The sequence below is a fragment of the Capricornis sumatraensis genome, chromosome 3 (assembly GCF_032405125.1).
Source record: "Capricornis sumatraensis isolate serow.1 chromosome 3, serow.2, whole genome shotgun sequence".
NCBI lineage: Eukaryota > Metazoa > Chordata > Mammalia > Artiodactyla > Bovidae > Capricornis > Capricornis sumatraensis.
The window spans coordinates 78,519,228-78,542,559 of record NC_091071.1 but is presented as its reverse complement, the minus strand read 5'-3'; the positions used below and the strand labels follow the sequence as shown (position 1 = coordinate 78,542,559).

Genomic DNA, 23,332 nt, shown 5'->3' with positions numbered 1-23,332 from the left:
GTGTCCGGCTCTTTGTGACCCTGTGGGCTGTAGCCTACCAGCCTCCTCAGTCCATGGAAATTTTCCAGGCAAGAGTACTAGAGTGGTTTGCCATTTCCTTCGCCAGGGGATCTTCCCGACCCAGGGACTGAACCCAGATCTCCCGCATTGCAGGCAGACGCTTTGCCATCTGAGCCATCAGGGAAGCCCTACACACATTAAACCTGACACCAAATGCTTTTCTGCCTTAACTTAGTTTCCTTATCTTCTTACTGCAAGAGTCAGTAAGGTCATCAGAGTTAGCTCTAATGACCAACCTATTATAATGGACTTAAGAAGCTAAGCTGTCCCAGATGTAACTCTTCCTTCCATATATGTTGAATGAGTGGTTATTTTAAAACCCTGTAAGAATATGCTTTCTGCAGTTTTCATTCCTGGTTTTCTTCTCAACTAATTAAGAGTATGGGACTCCCCTACAGGGTAGACTGGTAAGTCTTTAAAATTGATGCTCAGCAATTAATAACATCTAACCCAGATGAAATTTTAGATTAAGATGCCATTTTATTTAGACTTGGAGACCAGGTAATATTATTTTTAGGTGAAAGCCAAAAGGTGTTATGTTAATGCTTCTAATCACCAAGAAGGAGAGCAGTTGGTATACTGCCATTATTGGCTACAGTAGTTAACCTGGCTCTCAGCAGGATCCCACGATGGAGGGATCAGACTGTGAATGGGGAAAGTGACAGTGACTTTAGGGATTAGATATTTGGCTAGGACAAGAGGATGAATTTTGTAAATTAAGACAACTGCTTTGGTTTAATTCAATGTTAAGTCTTTTGATGTCTATACTTGACTCACCATATCTTTATATTGTTTGGGCTAAAAAGCTAATATCCTGTAGGAATGGACCTTCCTAATCCTGTCCCACCCTCTGAGACTTGGATTTTAATATCAAGAAATTCTTTTATGTTGAGGAATTACAAAGAAAAAATGTTCATGTTATACTAGAATTTAAACAAGCTGGATGCTTACACACCACTTCCCATCTTCATATTCCTTTATGCTTAGTTTTTATAAAGAAGTATAGAAGCTTTATGTGGGAGGCTGAATTTTATGTATGTCATACCAAATGTTGAAGCTGAAGCATTAATTAATCAAACAATCAGATCTGAATTCTTCACCTTCCAGATATTCTCTACAAATGAACATTCTCTAGTGAATTCAATCTGAACTTCCCTGGAGCTTGGACTGACAATCCTTCTGAAATTTGTTGCAGCTGCAAAAATCTGCCTACATACAGAAACAAAATCCCTAAGTTGTCCACTGAATCAGTTGGCCATTTCTCTTTCTCCTCTGCTAGACACCCATAAAAGTTTGTTGAGTGAGGAAAGGAAATCATCAGTTAGCCCCTAAATTTCTATCTGCATAACACCCAGCAATTTGGAAATCTGGCTAAAATTATTATACTTTTATTGAATTGACTGGTCTGTGTACACACTCTGTTATGTGTATTTGATTGCTTATATTTTTATTTTCAAAACCTAAGCAGGGATAAAATATGCCTATGCCTACAGATTGCCTTCCACACAGATTATCAATTTATGTGACCATTAAACAATATATAGGGAGCAATTTAAGGTCACTTGAATTATAGTTTTAATAGTGCAAAGTTTTTGTAAATTTAAATAAGTTGCTTGTATTTGAAACTAATATACTAGCCAAAGGTAAAAGTAAATCAACAGATTATATTTCTATCATAGAGGGACAGAAATAAATCCATTTAATAATATACACAGGTACAGTGTTTCTTTAAAAATATATGTAAGTGTAAAACTTAGTAAAAGACGAAGAAACTTTCAAAAGTTTTGAAATTTTGTTCAGAAGGAAAGTGTACAATGAACCAGTCCATAATAAATTTAAAGTTGTATTCAAATCAATTGAAAAATAAAACATCTTAACTGGAATTTGGCTAATCAGAATCTTAAATTAACTTGCAACTTATCTGTATGCTGATTTTACGAGAGGCGTATGTCACCACTCTCCTAAAATATTCTAACAGTTGAATATATTAAAATATATTCCATCATATATTCTGATATTTTGAATCAATATATATTCAGCCCGATTCACATGTAATAGATTTTCAGTTACTCTTTGATTAGTAAATGTGTTTGAATAACCAAATAAAATTGAACTTCTTTTTCTGCTGGTTTGTCCATTCTCTTTATAGATAGGTGATTGCATACTGTTTTTCTATAGCTGGAATTAGAAAGTCACAGAACAACATACCCTTAATGGAAGCAACTTTCACCACATAAATCCACTAAAATTGCACAGTTTTTGGAAAGAAAACAATGTGTGTTAATTTGATCAAAAGTCTTACTGATCAAATTCAGTATTGCCCTACAATGTGAGTCAGAAGAAAGCTGTGGATATTAGTTGTGTCTGTAGCACTTCAGCAGTTCTTAAGATGACTCCCTTCCAACACCACCCACCAACAAAAAAGAAAATAAAAATTAGAGAAACTTGTTTCTAAGCACTTAAGGAAATGTGCCAATGGAAAATATTTTAGAGAATTTGTGAATACAGTTGTGAATACAGTTGGAGAAAGAACTTTAAATAGAAAGGCCTTTTTGTCCTCATTAAAGCTGGCCTATATTCATGTATTTGGAAATGGTTTCCTATACTGTCAGAAATTTATAACTCTAAAACTGTATTTTTTTTTCAGTGTGCTAGAATGAATGTAATTATCTATAAACATCTCAATCCAGAAGGATATCTGTTCTCAAAAGTGACCAGGTTTCCTTTCGCCCCCTTGAACTTCCATGAGTTGAGGATCATCTGAGTTGCATCCATAAACAATTTTATCCTCTGCTTTCCTGCTTGGAAGGCATTTTCGTAGCAAAGTACTGGTTTAGTAAAAGCAATAAATAGGAGTCTCCATGCAAGAGAAATTGGAGTTTCCTAACATGCACATGATTCAAAAAATAAAAATAAAAAGTAAGGTGCCTTGAGATGCTGGCAGTTTTAACATTTGGAACAGAAGAGTTCATATATATATTTACATTCTAACTGCTCAATTTTACCTTACAAGCATCAATTTAGGAAAATATACAGTACTTTTGCATATAATGGTAACTTGTGAGCCCCTGAGTCAAGTAGAGAGGATTTAAATACAAAAAGGAAAACAGCCATTAAAAGCACTTACATTGTATGTGGAATAAACAGTACAAAATGATTATTTCCCCGGAAGACCAGGATCAGAAACATGCCTATGAAGACCCAAGACTCCTACAGTGCTTAGGGATGAATCTGTCAAAGAGGGATGCCTAATTGGATGAAGGCAAGTTTTCCTTTGCCTTGGGGGGTGAAGCTCTAAAGAGAGATCACTGTCTTGTTTTAAAAGTGAAGTCAAGTTGTCTTCCGAAGCGGTGTTCAGATGCACTCCACTTGAGAGGGATTCTTTGGATTTAAGTTTAGATTTTTCAAGGTCTAGAAATTCAGGACACTGATGAAAGAAAAGAGATGAAAACACATTTTTACAATTCATTTGGACATATTTCTAAATGACACCATGAAATCTCAACATGCTTACTTCTCCCATAAATCTGTATTTGATTAGTGGTCTTAACCAGTCTTTCCCTCTCAAAGGTGGGTCAAGACATTGGAGGTCAGACGTTGGTTTAGATAATCTTACCCAGCCATTCCAAGATCTTTAATTTTACTCTGAAGCCATATCAGATTGTTATTATTATTTTAAACACAATTTTTCACACTGAGTTTTCCAGATAAGTTTTAACTCAAAATTCCCGACGTAACTGGGATCAGAAAGGTGGGTCATTTGGTGAGTACAACTGGGGAACACAGAGAAAGAAAAAGGAAGGACAATCAACCATCCCTTGGCAGAAAAAGTCATGTAAGTCCACTGAAAACAAAAAACAAGGTGCATGATTTCACATGTTTCCCAGTCATTCAAAACCAGTTAGAGATAAATCAATGTCTACCTTCATACTTTAGAGAGATTGCATTATTTTCCTTCAGGCACATTACTCTGTGCTATTAAAATAGTTTCATTCCCCAGAGCATTTTCCACTCAATCCCCAAACTTCTAAAAAAGTTTTCACAAGATTGTTCTGTAAATTTTTATTTAAATTGCTGTTCTTAAGTCCAGTTTGGCCACAGTATTTAAGTGATTAAGAAAGAGTCCCAAAATGGAATTCCAAAGGAATTACACTTTTCACATTAACAAAATCAGAGGGCTTCCTCACAGGACTTCAGAGGAAAAATAAAGAACACTAACATTTCTCCTACCATCATCAAGGTGAGAAACTTTTAGAGGTCCTTAGTGATGGGTGGGCACAGATGTGATTATTATCTGATTACTCCTGGTCTCAGGTCTTGTCTGGTCGGCTGCTATTTCTTGCCCCTTCCTTCCCCAGATCCTGTTCAAGAGTGTCTCTAGAGCAAATTACAAACCTATATCTAAACATTTTTTGGACCCAGGGGTAGTCTTTAGTTTTCAATCATCTACCATTTATAAACTCAAGTAGATTATTAACTCTTGAAAAGGCTTTTTCTTAAATAATAATTAAAAAAAAAAAACTAGTGTTTTAAGATCACTCTTCTAGGTCCACTGTTCTCAAGCTTTAAATGAGCAAAAGAATTGGCGAGAAGGGGTGGGATTGAGGGAAGCTTGTTTACAGGGCTCATTCCCAGACGTTCTAATTGAGTAGAGACAGAGATGGAAACGAGAGAGTGCATTTTCTACAGCAGCCCAGGTTATTCGATTCTGATTCAGATGGTACCTGGAAACACCCCTCGGGAGATGCTCTAGTATATACTCACCTGTGAGGAAGGACTGAAACTTCGATCTGTCTTGATGGACGCGACCGGATGACTGGTTCTCATCAGGCGGATGGTGGGTCTCTGATACTCTCCTCCGGCAGTGACCATACTATAGGCTGGTGGGACCACAGTGGTTTGTTTCTGCAGCAGCTGTAGGATGGTCTGGATGTCTGCAGTCATTTGGGATTCAAGTCTGCAGGACAGACAGAAATGGGGGAAGACAGTCCTAAAATAGTTCAGGATTGCAAAACATTTGAAAAAAACTGCAGCACCACCACCAAACAGAATTGTGGCCTTGCTTTAAACAAGAAGGACAGGAGAGGGAGCACGGAGACGCTTGCTTGCTATTGCACAGTAATGGCTCTGATAATGATCCTTGCTCCTGTTCCTTTAATAAGATCCTAACAGAAAAACACCAGAATGAAAAGACTACATTTTCACAGTGTACATTGTATTACATTACAGTTAAGCTTTATTGATTTCAAAATGGAAAACACATTGAGAATCTATTTTTAATCAGTCATTCTCTTTGCTTTTAAGTCAGGTTTTGGTCAGTTTCTCATGAACATTTTATTTACTCTTTAAAAAGAGATATTATAGCACATTTCTTTCATAATTGCAACAATTGGATAATTTATTATGTGTTTCAAATTTATATTATCAATATTTTCTGTTACCTCTCTCCTATTCACATCGTGTTGTATATTATTCATTACATTCTTTCCTTACTGTTAAGTACTGTCAAATGCTAAATTCCTTTCCCATCTATAGTTCAGGGCCTTTGGTATTTAGAAACAGACCAAATATAAAAGTTCACTTGCTTTTATAGCCCATCTGGCTTGCAAAATACCAGCCTGATCATTTTTTCCCCAAAGTTCACAAGTAGCCAAATGGCCTGTTAATTTCATTCTCATTTTAAATTAAAATTCAAGAGAAAAAACAACAGAATACAATGGATCTGATTCCTCTCCTTTGCATGTGTTAACAGTATTAAAAAAGCATTTTGTGGGTATAAAACAGAAAATTTAGACCATATGCCTCTTGAGATAACTTTTAACTCTTTACTTGTTTGTGCTTACATTCTGTTTCAATGGAAAATGCAAGAAAAAGGTAAATTTTACCAAAAATGTTAAAAGCATAGACTAATTTTGCCCAGTTATATACATGCTATATTTGTGAAGTTCAAAATGGAGAGAACTTAGCCTTTGATTTGAGAGAGAACAGAATAAACCTGGACAGCATGAAAAAAGATCATTCTTCTTCCAGTGTTTAATATTGACAATAGAAATGTTCCTTCTGAAAATCATGGTAACCTATACATTGTTTGTACAGGTTTTCTATATTTGGTATATTTGGTATGCATAGCCATGTAGCTTAGTGTTTTCTAAACAAATAGCTATAAATTATCCGTGACTGTACCTTATGGGTGTCAAAACCATACACCAAAAATTTGAATTATCAACTAGGTTATTATCTACTTGCTACCCATTGTTTTGATCTAATATTTTTATGGTGCTAATTAAAGAGGGAAGACTCATTATTTTATTAAGCATCAATACTTTCTTTCATGCTTCAAAGTACAGCACAAATTTATCTGCACACCCAAATCTTACCTTATTCAGAATTAATTTCTCTCTCATATGAGTCCCCAAAGAAAATTCCATATTCATTGTAAATATTTCTGTATGAATTTATCCTATCATGAACAGCATTTAATATTTAGGGAGTAGCTTACACACTACATGTAGAAGGATTTGGGGGTGGACAGTGGAATAATAAAAACCTCATCAACAAATGAGATTAAAGACCCAACAGAGAATCACACAATATGATAATGATTTTGATTCCTTACAAAACCTTTGTCAAACAGTAGTCATCTTCAAGAAACAGGATCTCTATATCACAGATTCTGTCTGAGAAGGGAAAACCGATTGGAAGTGTGCCTTCAGTAACAGCAGCATGCGGCCCATTAGTGGGACTCCTGAACAGAAGACCATCACGTGCAGGTGGGGCAGCTGTTGCAGGGTGAGAACGAGGCTGTTTGTGCCAACATGACTTAGCTGAGACTGTAGACCACCTTTATCAACATGACTTAGTTGCTTGTTTCAGGAAAACTTTGCCTGAGAAAAATAAGTCTAAGGGAATAAATAACTTTACTCCCTCAGGAACATTCTACAGATTAAGTCACTGGAGACAGCAAACTGCTCTTGAGAGCAAATAACTTGCTTAATCAAATTTTATTTATCAATACTTGCTTTAAGATCCTTATGTCACTGTGTCCATCAATCCTGGACTATCATGTTATGAACTTAGCCCAAATCCCTCAGTTTTTTGACCTGAAAGGCCCAAACTCCAAAGTCATATAAATACCCCACTTTTTACTTTCCTTTCTGAGATAATACTTAAGACTCTTTCTAGGTCAAGGTCTTCCCGCAGTGATTATGAATACTTAGTTTAGCTGTATTGATGATAGTCTGATCTTTTGCAATGGATTGAATGTTTATGTTGAAATGCTAATGGTAAAATCCTAACCACAATGTGACGGTAGTAAGAGGTATGGCCTTTGGGATGTAATTAAGTCATAAAAGTAGGTCCTTCATGAATGGTATTAGTGCCTCATACACCAGAGCCCCAAAGAGCTCCCTTCCTCCTCTCATGTGACACAGAGAGAAGACAGCCATCTATGAACCAGGAAACATGCTCTCATTAGATACAGAATCTCCCAGCACTTCCATCTTGGACTCGCCAGTCTCCAGAACTGAGAAATATCTGTTGTTTATAAACCACCCAGTCTACTGTATTTTTGTCACAGCAGCCCCCGAAGACTAAAACATTCAAGAAGAAGAATTTTAGTAAAGAATTTCTCTATTATGCATAGGTTGTATTTTCATGTTTAATGATTAGGATCTATCAGTTTAATTGGAATGGACTCTTCGGATGACACTAAATAATTCTATTCTACTCTAGAAGAACTAGAGAGAATTTTGAAAAATTCTAGCTTGGTCTTTAAAACAGAAAAGCTCAATTTTATAACTTTTTCTTTTGCCAGTGAAGGGTAGCAGCAGACGCCACCCCAAAATAAGCCACTTTGGCATATTGATTCTTCTGAGCTGTAGGCACTTGGAGAACAGCAAGTGTGGGGAGAGGCTTTCTCTGAGCTTCTCTTATCTGCCTAAAGGCAGATATTCCAGAAGGAACTCAATTGTCATAAATCCCTTCTCTGGGAGATTCAACAACCAGGGAAGATTGAATTTTGTTACAGAATAGCCATCACACCAAGACAAACTTTGTCACAAACTATCATACCTCCCACCTGTTCTTTCAAGGGATCATTCATCTATCTTAAAAATCATTTACTCTCCTCTAAGGGACCTAAATCCCCCAGCTCCTTTCCCTATTAAGATGGTATTTAATCCTGAATTCTAAGGCACCTCAGTAAGTAACTCATTTTCCTCTGAGGATCTCCCATGTGTATATGAGGTATACATGTTAATACATTTATGTTCACTTTTTTTTCTTGTTAATCTTTTATTATAGGGGGTCTCATCCAGAAACTCAGAAAGGTAGAGGGAAATTTATTTTTCTTCCTCTCCATCAGCATAGCTAAACAGCTGTGTAAAATGAGTGTTTTCATTCACATATTATCAAAGGCTCACAGTGTACCAGGCACAGTGTTCTGCAAGGGATGGAGTCAGCACTGAAAGCTTTTATATCCTCTCAGGCTTCCCTATACAAAGTGTGGTCAGATTTGGGAGCTTGTTAGAATGTGGATTCTGGACCTAGACTTAGAATCTACATTTTAACAAGATCCCCAGGTGATTCGAAAGCACATTAAAGTTTGAGAAGCATGGCTTTGGGATCAAGCGTTAGTGATTTTCCCTAAATATGTATATCCGTAGGCATAATATATAAGTATGTAAGAACATTTCTTATATAAACCTTTAACACCATATAGAGTTTAATTGGCCATTAAAGCAAAAAGCAGCAAGAGCCAGGATGACTCAAGATAGACTATTTATATTTGTTTTTATTGCACTGTGTACTTAATATGTGCATTTGGATGAAAGAAATGGGGTAGAAATTTACAGTTCTGCTACATTTGAACAGAATACTGAAGCTAAACAGAGCAGATCCAACTTAAGAAAGTATACCAGGATTCTCATCCTGCAAAACTGAAGTTTAAACTGAGCTGCCTTCTTCAAACTTTTGCCTTCTAAAGTGGAGGAAACAGGTTCTTGGAGATGTCTGTGCAGTAAAAATGCAATATATTGGATTTTAAATCCAAAGAGGTTGAATCAGACAATAAAATGTTTTTGAGACCTAGCTAGAATTTAGTAAGTATGTTCAAAAACATACAGGTGCTAGGATATGTCAAAAAGATTTAGTTGCAGTTTGGCTGTGAAAAAAAGTACTGTATAAAAGTAATTTTAAAACTAACATAATAAAATGGTAACAGCTATTAGTATTAACAGTGTGTTAGTTGTTCAGTCATGCCCACATTTTTGTGACCCCGTGGACTGCAGCACACCAGGCTCCTTTGTCCATGGGATTTTCCAGGCAAGGATACTGGAATGGTTTGCCATTTCCTTCTCCAGGGGATCCTCCTGACCCAGGGATTGAACCTGGGTCCTGCAGGCAGTTCTTTACCAACTGAACTACCAGGGAAGCTCATTAGTATTAGTATTAATAGTAATACTATTAATGGTGATTGCAAACCAAATGGGAACTAGGTGTACATGCTCTTAAAATTTATACTTTCAGTTCCAGGACACATTAAAGGCAAGTTTTTTTCAGTGATCTTTGATTTACACCAGCAGCAATGATTGGCATCCATGACAAGGCAACAAGGGAAAATTAAAATCTCAAATTTCACCTTCAAGAAAAATCCAAATTAGGTAACATAGAAATATATGAAGAGTAGAAGAATGTACTCAAACAAGTATCAGTAACAGAAATGAAGTTAAGTTCATCGTTGATTATGTTTGGCCTAACCAAAAACTCTTTCTATTTTGTAGCATATATACTCTCCACATGTATTAATTAGTCTTCACAATAATACTGCCGGTCAGAAGAGGTCGAAAAAGGAAACTGAGGCTAAAGAAATTTAAATGACTTGACCTAGTAATCCTGTTAGTAGTTAAGTAAGAGAGTTATAACTTTAAGCTGAACAATTGTTAAGTGCTGTGCAGGTACTGTGCTGAAGAAATCACTGTCCCTGTCATTCATCCATTCATTCAGTCATTTTTTTTTCCTTTACTCCAGGAATTGAATGCATATTGCATGGTGGCGCAGTGGTAAAGAATCTGCCTGCAATGCAGAAGATGAAAGAGACGTGGGTTCTATCTCTGGGTTGGGAAGATCCCATGGAATAGAAAATGGCAATCAGCTCCAGTATTCTTGCCTGGAAAATTCCATGAAAAGAGGAGCCTGGTGGGCTACAGTCCATGGGGTTGCAAAGAGCTGGACACGATTGAGCCACTGAGCCACACAAACACAAACACACACACACACACACACACACACACACCCACCCAAACACACAAAGAAATACACAGGAATAGAGGAAGGTCAAGTTCAGAAATCACACTTTCATTTATCAGTTCTGTGTGTACAGTATGTATTTTGATATATATTGTGGCTAAAAGATCAGTGTAGCTTGGTATAAATAGAAGAGAGAGATAGGAAATGTAGTAGTTAACTAAATATGTTTCTCTGAGCGATAATAAGTATGATCATGTCAAGTTCTTATACCTTAAATAGGAATTACTGACTCTAAGTAAGTGATCATCTGTTTTAATTTTCTCAGATGCATTTCAATTTTACAAGACTGTTATTTGACACTTGAGAATGGGATATAGGTCTCAGTTTTTTAACTTTCAAAGTTTGATTAAATTGCATGAAAAAATACAAAAAATATCATCAGTTCATGCAGTATTGTCATACTTTTCTTTGAAATTAAGGCATATAAATTTATTTAAATTTACAAATTAGTTGGTTTTCTAATTCCTTTTGTCTATTTTAACTGCTAATTCATCTTTCATGGTAATGTATATTTGTGTAGACACACATTTTTATGTTTATTGTATTATTTGACACTGCTCAATTCTGGCATAAAGATCTAAAAAAAAACAATAAAACAACAAGCAACATCAAAAAAACACAAGAAAAAGTAAGCATAGTAGCTAGTTTATGTGTATAAGCAAAACACATAGAATGTGGTAAGTATAGATAATGAGTAAGCAAGTAGTTTGTTAGACATGGGCAGACTTCATAAGATGCATTAAATAAAAACAGCATGCTAGTAACCTGCAAGACATTCCAAAGATAGAATAGAAATGTGATGTAACAAACCAGAGTATGGCTTATACTGTGGCCAAGTGTACTTGACCTTACATCTCAGTGATGGAGTAAGTGTGTGTCATTGGTGTTGGGCAGTTTTTAATCTGTGGACCTTTTTTTGTGGAAATCTCGATTCTCATCCTCAGAACCACACCATCAGCAGGGAAGGCTGATTGATGAGATATATATATATAAATGTCATGTAAATCAGGATTCAGGTTGTGTGATTCTTTTACCAGGATTGTACGTATTGGAAATGTGTTAATTACCCCATCTGGCTCTCCTCATCACTCACTGTGTGTTTTAAGTTGATTTAGTAAATCCTGTGATTTGAGCATCTCAGTTTAATCCATGCAGTTTTCCGTGTGTGACTATTGGAATACCTTGCCCAGCAGTGTCCTGGAGAATACCTTGAATCAAGGTCACTTTCCACATGTAACACAACTAAGACAGTATCATACATCTATTTTTCTTAAATCTGATTTATCAGTTTAATTTTAAGGAACTCACGTAGATTTGGGTCAAGGGGTTCTATCCTTTCTAAAACCAAAATTTAGTCCTTATCTTAAAAGGTCATGGATCAAAGATGGAGGGAAAATGGAGAGGATCTGGACCTTCAACTCAATCACATTTTTGCCAAGTTGGCTGAAAAAATAAATGTTTAAATAATTTTGTCAATATTAAAACAAATGCCATAACACATAACTAAGTTACCAGGAACCACCACAAACTGTAAAAGGAGGATTGAAAGAGGAAGGGTGTTAGTCAACAAACTAAATATGAATTATTTGGGAGGATTAAAAAAAGGAAGTTTCTTAGGCAAGCAATGCTGATGAGATACTGATTTTATGACAAGTGAAGAAAAAATAGGATTCATGCTGCCAAAAGTGTGAAGTGTTCTAAATAAATGCTCCTTGCAAGACATTAATAATTCTGTCAACTTCTAGTCTTATTTTAAATGAGAAAGTGTATAAGGAAAGTGTATATGAGATTGATGGCAGGATGAATTTGCTATTTACAAAGCATAAAGCTAGACCCCACTACGGGCTTGGATTACGTTATTCCTTTGCCTGGCGATTGCTTATACCTGTTAAGCTGTTCCTGAAGCAAATCTAATCTTTGCTCCACTTCTCCATAGGTGAGGTCGCTTTCAGTTTCAGAGACTCCCCAGGCAGCTCGCTGAAGTGCTGAGGGACTAGGCTCATCAGCCTGAGTACCAGCATTTTCTCTTTCCCAGCTTCTTGTGTCAGTGACATCTGTGGGAAACAGCAAAATGGATGTCAGCTTCTTTGGGTGCCCATTTATAGCTACAGAGATATCCACGATACAAGCAGGAAGAGATCCTGACATTTAACTGGAAGATAGAACCATAGCGGGTCAGGGACTGGTCGAGCAACTGCAGCCGATAGGTAGCTGACTCCCATCCACCCTGATCCTGACTGCCGCCTCCCCAACCTGTTTCCACACAGCTGGTTATGAGGCTTCAGTTCAATTTCCCTTTCTATTTTGTGCTAAGGGGAAACATGGATGGCCAACCCTAAACTCTAGTAAGAGAACAAAGACTTTGAGCTTTTACATCTGGGGAGAAACAGCACCGTATGTATGTACTGGTTCACCTCCCACTGAAGATTTTAAGGCTCTTTGGACATGACTCGCACATGGCACACCAATCCAGTGCTAGTGGAGTTGGGAGTTTATTTCAGAGAGAAAGAAGGAGTATGTTTTCCTCACTCAGAGGACTGGTAGCAGAAAAAGACTGACTTCATTTTCACATGGAAATAACAAAAAGTGATTTTTCTGTGATAGAAAGACTTTTGTTTTTCCTTTTGGACAAGTACTTATGATTAAACACTGACAAAAGTTATGTAAAGTTATGGAATTTATATCTTTGGTTATTTAAAAAATTGGATAGAAAGTAACCCATTTGGGGAGAATTAGCTATGATTCTAGAAACAAGGAACAGCATTTGTAGGGTTTCTTGAAATCCCTTCCTTTCCTACAGTTTCTTCAAAAGTACCCCCTATCCACAGGTAGCAGACACAATTTCTGTGCCTCTTCTTCATGGGTTTTCTATCACTATACTTTTCTCTTTGAATGCACAGAAGTCTCTAATGAGGTGCCAACAATGTCTGCTTCACGTGGGTGAGGCTCTAACAAAGGGATTAGGACATCCAAAGATGGCATTAGGGAACATAAGGTCAGGGTTCCCTATGCTACTGAAATGGTTAACAGACCTTAGAGGAAATTAGAGTCTTCCTTATCTACCGAAGGGGCTTCCTTAGCAGCTCAGTTGGTAGAGAATCTGCCTGCAGTGCAGGAGACCTAGGTTCGATCCCTGGGTCAGGAAGATCCCCTGGAGGAGGAAATGGCAACCCACTCCAGTCCTCTTGCCTGGAGAATTCCAAGGAGAGAGGAGCCTGGTGGGCTACAGTCCATGGGATCCCAGATTTGGATACAATAGGTATTTTGTTTTCTAAAGTGACAATATGTAATTTCCTATGAAATTGAACATCAAAAATGTTATGGCTGAACTTTTAAGTAATACATCAGCAGATTTTCACTGAAAAGTATGATTTCTTATTCACACACATGTGACTTTGAAATGCAAAACAATAATATAATGTTTTAGTACACTAGGTTTTCAATTTTGGAGAAGTAATGCCAAACAAATAGAACACTCATATAAATGGCTGGATGATGCCAATGTTTTCCCCTGTCTAGCCTTTTGCTAGACAATAAAACAAAAACAATAAAACTGACAGGATGGAAATTACATATTATACTCAGAAGTTTTGTGCTGAGAAAGCTTACAGTATTTCCACGTATGCCTAATAGCTCTCTCATTCTCAAATCATATATAAGATATTGATTTTTAAATAACAGTAGTGAATTACATGCAATAAATTATGTAGGATTTTATTTTTTCTTCAGTGCTCAAGAAAAAAACTAATAATCTCTTAGCAAAAAAGAATACTCGTAAACTATTGGGTAAAGCCTTCCTTGATTATAATTTACTCTTTTATTAAAATCTGGATATGTGTGATTAGCTTGTTTTAACAGCAATATGAAAAAAAAAAAGTTCAAAGGGGAGATCCTGCTTAGTGGTCTTAATCAAAATGAGCATCCTTTTAGATACTTTCTAAATATAGCTCAGAATCTGCACTTGGTTGCCTTGGAAAATGTTGCTATAGTTGCAAGACATGTTTCTGAAAATGGATGAATAGAAAGTAAACTTTCGTTTGGTTCTAGGTACACACTTTTCAACTTTTGACCTCAATCTAAGTAGGATCAGAGTGCATTTAGTTTGATTTTTTTCTTTTCAGTTCTGTCTAAAGGTGCTTCTCTGTTGGATTCAGCAGGACAAATGCTAGAAATGTAAGTGGCATTTCCTATTGACGATAAAACTAAAATCTCTGGGGGTTTAGTGGTTTGAATCACAACAGTTACAGTTACACCCTACACATTATTCAAATTCTTGAAAATTGCACAATATTTCACCTTAAAAAATTATTAGGGAAAGAAATTTGCATTAAATAAAGTTTTAATATTCTCCACTGGTTAGTCATATTAATTATCTAGGTTAACCATGTGTCACACTGACTGACTCTATGCAGCATCAATTATGCCTCTTCAATTGACATGAATATTTAACTATGAGTTTTAAAGGCAACTGTTTTTTTGAACAGAAATGTCATTATATATTTTTGAAAATTAAAAATTGCAGATATTACTTCAGATTTTATAGAATACTGTCTTTTATCGTGCATGTAAAATAGCTAATTAAAAATAAGTGGCAAGGAAAAACATAAGATGAAGGGCATGAGAATTCATTGTCAGTGAGAGTCATCATCAAGTTGAATAAAATCTCCCAAATATATCTTTAATAACTAGTCACTTGAGACTTTAAAACTCAAGAGGAAAGCAACAAGAAGTATTTTGAAAAAAGCCAGGCCCACTCAGTTATATTCTTTTGAAGACAGTAGGATGGTTCAGCAAGTTCTTCAGAACTTCTGACTTCCATGATGCAACCTTTTATTATTTTTAGCACTTCCCAGAATCCGTTTTCATAAATAACTAAAATGGGACATTTAGTAATCACATCTAATATTCCATTCTTCCATTGTGATAAATGAGGTACTATTTTCATTCACTTCATCAAGATTTTAGATTGTCCAGAGAACATTTGCATACATTCTTAGCTTACTTCAACTTGGGGTCATGGCAAAAGCTGATTTGATAAAATAAGGAAAGTAACTCTGGACAAATGTAAAGCCTAAACATCCTAGGTTCAATAAAACTTTTGTTATGAGATACAGTCACTTTGAAAAATGGTGACAATGGTAAGTAATATTTACTTACACTGTGCCATAATTTGTATCCTGTCAGTTCAGGAACATCCTATTTTGCCCTCATTTTTGTTATAGTTTCTTTATTTTTTTTGTTATACTTTCTTCATCTCTACATTTTTATCTGTCTAGGACTATATTCAATGATTAAAGTGTTTGAAAGTAAAAACTGTAAGAAAATACTAAACAGAGTTGGGGATTTTATTTCAGGGGAAGGAATGATGCTAAAGCCGAAACTCCAGTACTTTGGCCACCTCATGCCGAGTTGACTCATTGGAAAAAACTCTGATGCTGGGAGGGATTGGGGGCAGGAGGAGAAGGGGACGACAGAGGATGAGATGGCTGGATGGCATCACCAACTCGATGGATGTGAGTTTGGGTGAACTCTGGGAGTTGGTGATAGACAGGGGAGGCCTGGCGTGCTGTGATTCATGGGGTCGCAGAGTCAGACACAACTGAGCGACTGAACTGAACTGAATTTATGCAGTTATCTTCGTTTGATGATCACAACAGACTAGTTGGTTAGAACGTATTATTCCTATTTTGAAGATGTTCAAACTGAGTCTTAGTAGGGTCTGTCAAGACATGTAGAGAGCATATCACAGACTTGGACCTGGAACCCTGGCAGTCTGCCCATGCCTGTTCTTACATATTCTTAGAGAGATAATAAGATCTGTAGATCTAGCTCCTGTTATGCTAAGCTAACTGTTCTTTCATGTAGTAGTCCACAAGTTTTCCCAAGTTTTCCGTCCTTTAGCATCAAATCTGGATATATCTTTTGAACGCGCTTACACAGCTCATGCATATTGTCTAAAACATAGCCCATATATTTGGGTATCCCTAATAAACAAATGTGTTCCAATGAGTTGAATCAAAAGCACATTTTATTTAGGGTCATTTATCCCCATATTCTCATAATTCCCAGTAAACTGAAGCTCTTTTTTAGTATTTATTGTATTTTGATTGAATTGGCCTTTCATGCTATAAAAACTGGTCTGGGGGTGGGAATGGATACAGAGGGCTTCCCTAGTGGCTCAGATGGTAAAGAATCTGCCTACAGTGCAGGAGACCCAGGTTCAATCTCTGGGTCAGGAAGATCCCTTGGAGAAGGGAATGGCTACCCACCCCAGTATTCTTGCCTGGAGAATTCCTTGGACAGGGGAGCCTGGCAGGCTACAATTCACGGGGTCACAGAGTCGGACATGACTGGGTGACTAATGCTTTCATTTTTATGGACACAGAAGATACATATAAGAATCAATGGGTTAGAATTCCTCAAATACTCATTGGTCCCTCTCCCATGGAATCACTACAAAAGACATTCCTAGAATGTTCTATGTGGCTCGTGTTAGGCCTGACTGACCACAAAGAACCTCTTATGTTATAATTGGGAATAGTGACCACTATCCCAGAATCTTGCAGACACTTTGTAGATGATCTAAGATTTGATCTTTGCAAATACGTCATGAAATTGCAGATTCGATTAACATGTGGTATGGCTTTTCATTTGTACAACGTCAGCATTTTGTGATTAGCTCTGACATGAGACAAACCGATTCCTGAGAAACTTGGTTACCTTTGCAAGAGTGACTTCTTTTATCTATGTGAATCCTTCCTGAGGTGGGCCCTGTTTCTTCAAGACCGAGTCCAGTTGCTTTCCCTATCCCTGGAGGAGAATCAGCAAGTCCCGAGAAGAGAGGCTTTTGTTCATCATCAATGGAGGAGATGAAAGATGAAGACCTGCTTTTTTTCTCTTCGAAGTGCTTTTTGGAACTCTGGTAATGTCTTATGGTATCTACAGAGTCTTCAGGGTCATTTGTAGTGCTTCCTTTGCCAAAATCTATCAAAGAAAAGTTATTTTATAGAAGATGATCAAATATGAGACTCTACGCATACTACACTGTCTAACTACACAAACTAGCTTTTTCATAGTGTGTTTTTGAATAACTTTAACACAGAATTTTTTTAAACTTCCAGAAATGTTGTTCTTTCTTTTTTTATCCTACTGAAAATGTAGCTATTTAAGAAGATGTTTTAAAAATCTTAATTCACAGGGCATTAGATTACTGTCATGAAATACATTATTCATTTCAAAATAAAAGAATACCTGTGACAGTAATCACATTTATAGCTCAGAAAAAAAAACTATAGGGTAATTTAAACCTTATTTATATACACTCAACAGTCATTTGTATTCTTAAAATCTGATGTAGCATCTCTTTAAGGAAATGAAACAGTGAAGAAAAACGTGTCCCAATTCTAAAATATCACCACCATGGTGCTTATTGCTCGTTTGTTTTAACCCTCATGCCCTCTCCTCTGTGGTGGTCATCTACTCATTGTGAAGGTCAAGTCCAGAAGCCCGCTTACGGTAAAGGCTGGCAGGTGGAATTTCAGCCTTAGTTCAATCCGTATAATGGCCTTGACATACCATGCAGTTTGGTTGTGCAGCAAACTGCAAATAATATAAAACTTGAAAATAGTAATTAAGGTAGGTTTACCTAATTACATTAAAGCCAGTAGTGGACACTGGCTGGTTTATACTAAAATGTCAGGATAATTTCAGCCCTGAACATTGTGTTAAAACATATTTCAGCAGGAAAAACTCTAAGAGACAAATCTCGGAACTTGTTTCCATTAGTGTCCTGGGGAGACAGTATAATTCTCCATCTGGTTACCACTAATAACTAACCAACATACTCCAGAAGGTATATCATTTTCTAGAGAAATGTTTAAGACAGTGTCTCCATCTACTCTCTGCCTGATTATACTTACTTTGTTATTTATAGAAGGCCAAATGAAATGATTTAAGGCCACTCCAGAGAAACTTCCAACTGTTTTTTTAAAATTCCCATATGGCACAAAATTAAACAGAGATCTTCTTCTTTTATTTTTAAAAAATCATAATTTAAAATTTGAGAAGCCAGAAAGCAGCCCAAGGTACAAATGGAAAAAGTTCAAAAACCAGCTTCATGTGACATGGCTTATTAAGGAGTTAGTTGTTTACATCCTGCCAATTAAAGTTGAATGCAATGAAAGCAGATTGCTTAATTTATTTTCTTTAAGATTTCTCACTTGTGCAGTGATTTCATCATTACTGAGAAGACTACAGACTTTTCTAGTCTCAAGCTCTGTAGACATCTTGATTACTCAGTGTCCCTTATATTTCTCTTCAGTGCTCAACCACTAATCTAGTTGGTTGTAAATTCGTCTTCTTACACAAGCTGTCTATCTCCAGTGTCACTGACACAGCCCTCCTTCATTCTTGTCATCTCCTCCTGTTTTCTTTGATTTTAACTTCTTCCCACCTGAAAATCTGATCATTTCTCTCACTTTATGAATGTACCATTTCATTCTTCAAAACATAATAGTTTCCAACTTTATGTAAGTAAATGTTAAAAATAGAAAATGCTTCATTTCTTTAAATTATCCTCATACCTGCTTAGTGGATTAGGTCAATTTGTTGCTTCTAAGTAAACCTTTGTGCAGTTTGGGCACCAGGAGGACTGAATCAGTAAAGGCTTCTCATTTTCCCTGAAATTCTCTTCTTTTAAACACTTTCATGCAATCTTTTCCAGCAGAATCAAATGCAAACTAAATTATCATTTAATTAATAAATAAGGATAATGCTAAGGTGGACACTTGTAATGAATGCACATCCCAAGTTATTAAATCACATGGATTTTTTCAGCTTGGGCAGTCTTAGGAGTTCTCTGTAGATCTGTAAATCCTCAAACATAGTAAAATGTTCTGCCCCACCTACCACATGGACCTTGGTCTTAGTTTACTAACTTATGGCTTGATTTTGGATGTTTAGGTAAAAATATATCAGTTAACATATACTGTTAGATTGAATTAGAACTTGCTGATTTCAACTTCGGATGTGTTTACAATGTTGTGAATGGGGAATTATTATTTAATTCTCGTGAAATGGAGCAAATTGTTCTATATACATGATGTCTAAATCCTTTAACAAAAATCTCCAATAAATGCAGGATCATGAAAGAATTAGAAAAAGTTTTATATTCTTGATTTTTTTCAAGAATATAGGGGAAATTACTCCATATTTATTTCTGGGTTCCTTGCGACTGAATGATTAGCCAGATGCTTTTCGGAACTCAGGCCACATGAACAACTTCTCTGACAATCCCCAACTGCAACAACATTTTTCTATTCCATATTAGATAAAACAAAGCTTCAAATCTGATCATTTAAAACACAGCTGAAATGACAATCTATTCGTGGATTAACAGTGGAAACCACTCAGTCTTAGGCTAGAGGTTGGCTAATGGAATACATGAAATTAGACTGAAATGCGTTATAATTAGCTTCCAGTTACCTCTAGATTTCTATGGCATATTCCCTTTCTGCCTTTTTCTAGTTAAACTGTTTTTTTTTTTTTTTGGCAGGGGGCAGAGCACTTCTGGCAGCATGTGGGAATCTCAGTTTCCCAACTAGGGATGAACCTGTGCCCTCCTGCAGTGGAAGCATGGAGTGTTAACGACTGGATCTCCAGGTAAGTCCCTAAACTGGATTACTTAATAGACATTAAATAGCATTAGGTGGTATTTTTTCTTAATGTTATTCTTAGTGCTATTTTATTATTATTATTTCTTAAAGTTGCTTTTTTGAATGCTATATAGAAATAATATTCTGAATAGCAATCAGAAGTTTTTTACATTTTCCCCTTTGCTAGAAATGAGAATGTATAATCATTCCTGTTCCAATCATTGTACAAAGGAAAAAGTTGGCCTGCTTAATTAAGCTTGGAGTTTTTCTGACTTAGATGACTGAAAACTCTAAACAAACCCCCCCAAAAACCTTGTTTCTGTATGTTGACAGTCTATCTCTCCTCATCTCTTTCTCACAGGATACAATTCTAAAACATTTATGAATTGTCTTGCGGGTGTCTCTCTGGGTCTGGATGGGTTGAAGAACATAGAGTGAATATCTTGATGGAGAGGTTGACCCATCTATCTTAAGAATGATTATACAAAATTTTTACATTTCAAACACTCTGGGAACAAATGCCTGTGTTCTCTCCATTATTTATGGAGTTTTTCTCTCAACTTATTTATCATTTTTATTTGTCAGACCTAACAGGTGGGCCCAACTTTAGGTAAAAGAGAGGCATTTAATATGCTCTCTCATCATTTAAGATTTCCCACTGGTAACAATTTTGAGATAAGTTGAGCATTTTCCAGTCAAGTGCATTAAAAATTTTATTGCATTGGAACACTGGAATCTAAAATAAATGTCATTTGATTTCAAGTACTTTAGTTCCTCTCTAGCATCAAAGAAAGTTGAAAACAAATTAGCATCACTTTTCTACATACAGATAAAAATCTATCTTAAAAATATAAATAAAGATATATTTATATATTACTGAAATGGATAACAAAAACTAATCATTCTTTATTATTGAAGAAGATGTTTCTAAGAGGTGCCAGATTATAACAGCAATATTGTTAAAGGTTAACTTCACAAAATTAGAATTTGACCCATTCCTATTTTGTAAAAATAAGTCTAACAATGTATATATTTATTCTTAACTTCAATAACTTTCATAGAAGTTATTTTGGAGAAACACTTGCTAGACTTTACCGACTTGTATGACAATGTGAAATCACTAAAACTAATATTAGAAAAAGATAATGTTTATTGCTATTCTTTGAAACATAGGTATATGAGTTAAAGACCTCTTTCCATTCTTATTTTCTGGAACATTAGATTTTTTTCAGTTGAATATATATAAAATTTAATAAAAAACACATGAGTGGAAATTGCTCTTAGAATATATATATATCTCTTAAAATGGGTTCTTTTTTATGACGTGTAACAACCATCTAAATTCAATGTAAAGAGGATGTTGAACATTTAACACAATTCAATTTTCTTTTTTGGGGGTGGGTTATTAATTGATGCTCTCATTGAATTAGTGTCTCTCAAAAGGTAACTGACTCCTTAAATTAGCGTTTAATAGTGACTTTGATATTGCATTTTCTGTTCATAGAAAAAGCTGAGCAGAATATTCTAAATATTCAATCACAAAAGAGCTATCAGTAAAAATATGTTTGTGTGTATGTATCTCATGGGCCATTATACATGCTATTGTTGTAAAATTTATGAGTATCATAAAATATACACACTATAACATTTTATTTTATTTATTTTTTTGGCCACATCATGCAGCAACATAAAATTCCTAAAAATTTCACAGCATAACATTTTAAAAGAAATATTCTCATATTCAATAGACTATACTGGCACACTCTGAAGTAAGAACAATCCAACTTTGAAGAGTACTTGGACTATTTTCAACATGTTCTAAATGGTTATAGCTCATTTATTTCTGTTCTGTCCAACTATCTTTTCAATGCTTGTGATCACTAAGGAAGTCATTGAAGATACACTTTTATTCTTCACAGTCTGTGACAGTAACATTCTGCTTTCATCTCAGAAACTGTAACACCTCCCCCTACAATAACCACAGTCAAGTTGGGAAGGTCTTGGGTACCTCTATGTCAGAACTTTACGAAGGAAAGAGAACTTCTTGAAAATATCCTTGGGAAAAAAAAATACAAAGTGTCCTCAAATTTGGACTTGAACTGGCAATTCTTTCTATTCAAGAACCGAGTTTATTTCCTCAGAAGTGCACAGCCTATGAGGACAAACCACTTTCACTTACAAATGTATTTTAGGAGAGAAGAGGCCCAATATGTTAAGCTTCTATTTAGTTCAAATCAACCTTCAAAGTTTCTATATATATCTTTCATTTTTAATATTTCTTTTTGAATGTAAACTCATTAGCACCGCATGGTAGACATGGTGGGAGGGAGGTATAAGTGGGAACTGAAACCTGAAGAGTCCCAGCGTTTTGCTGGGAAGGTTGTGAGCAGTAATCGTAAGATTCAATGTGTCTGTCACCAATGGCCAACCATGTGCTCTTCCCTCTGGTTCTTGATGCCTCTGCTGATTAATGCACAGTCATCAGCACTCTTGGATATATGCCCTCAGGGTACGGTTTCAACTAAGAAGTAAACTAACTCTAAAGTAATCAATACATTTCATGGGCAGCTTTTAATTTATGTAACCTTCATATCATTTGGGATCAATTATCTTCTGAACATTCTTTATTCTTTGTACTTGCTTATATGCGTTTTTTTTTTCCATCCAAGATATTGATTCTATATCAAGAAGTACAGAATGGACGGCCCCTTCAGATCTTTAGATTGGGGTGATTGGGACTAAATTGGTTTCAGCAAATTTTAAACTTCCCTATAGCACTGTGGAGTCCTGAAGACTGGAATAGGCTCCCAGGCTCTGGATGGTGGTTTGGTTGCTAAGTCCTGTATGACTCTTGCGACCCCATGGACTGTAGCCTACAAGGCTCCTCTGTTCATCAGATTCTCCAGGCAAGAATACTGGAGTGGGTTGCCATTTCCTTCTCCTGACCCAGGAACTGAACCTGGGTCTTCTGCATTGCAGGCAGATTCTTTACCAACTGAGCTACACTTTAGACTGGGGTTAATTGTGTTTTCATATTGACTTACTCACTGTTACACCAGGAAACTTCAAAAAGTTACAGGCAGGCAAATGCCTTATCATCAACATTTTATATAAAACGGGTCCTAGAGACTAAGCCTAAGATTAAAGGAAAAGTCTTCAGAATCAATAGAAATGTCTAGTAGCATTAGCACAATATAAATTGCGACATGCTTTTAGGGCCTTATCTGGAGAGAAAAACGTTAGATTATTTAGCTTGAGAATGAGGAAACTAAACAAGATTGAAAGGAGATTTAATAAATCTTCAACTGTATGGG

General features: G+C 36.0%; 1 protein-coding gene across 1 annotated transcript in view; it reads right to left on the bottom strand.

Moving 5' to 3' along the window:
- Positions 1–3,217: 3,217 nt before the first annotated feature.
- Positions 3,218–23,332, bottom strand: part of KCNH7 (potassium voltage-gated channel subfamily H member 7) — a 517,474-nt gene continuing 497,359 nt past the window's right edge. Inside the window, exons 13-16 of the mRNA XM_068967898.1 lie at positions 17,086–17,337; positions 12,251–12,419; positions 4,825–5,017; positions 3,218–3,487 (exon numbers count right to left, since the gene is read on the bottom strand). Coding sequence (XP_068823999.1) covers positions 3,218–3,487; positions 4,825–5,017; positions 12,251–12,419; positions 17,086–17,337 — 884 coding nt within the window. The remainder of the gene's footprint in view (positions 3,488–4,824; positions 5,018–12,250; positions 12,420–17,085; positions 17,338–23,332) is intronic.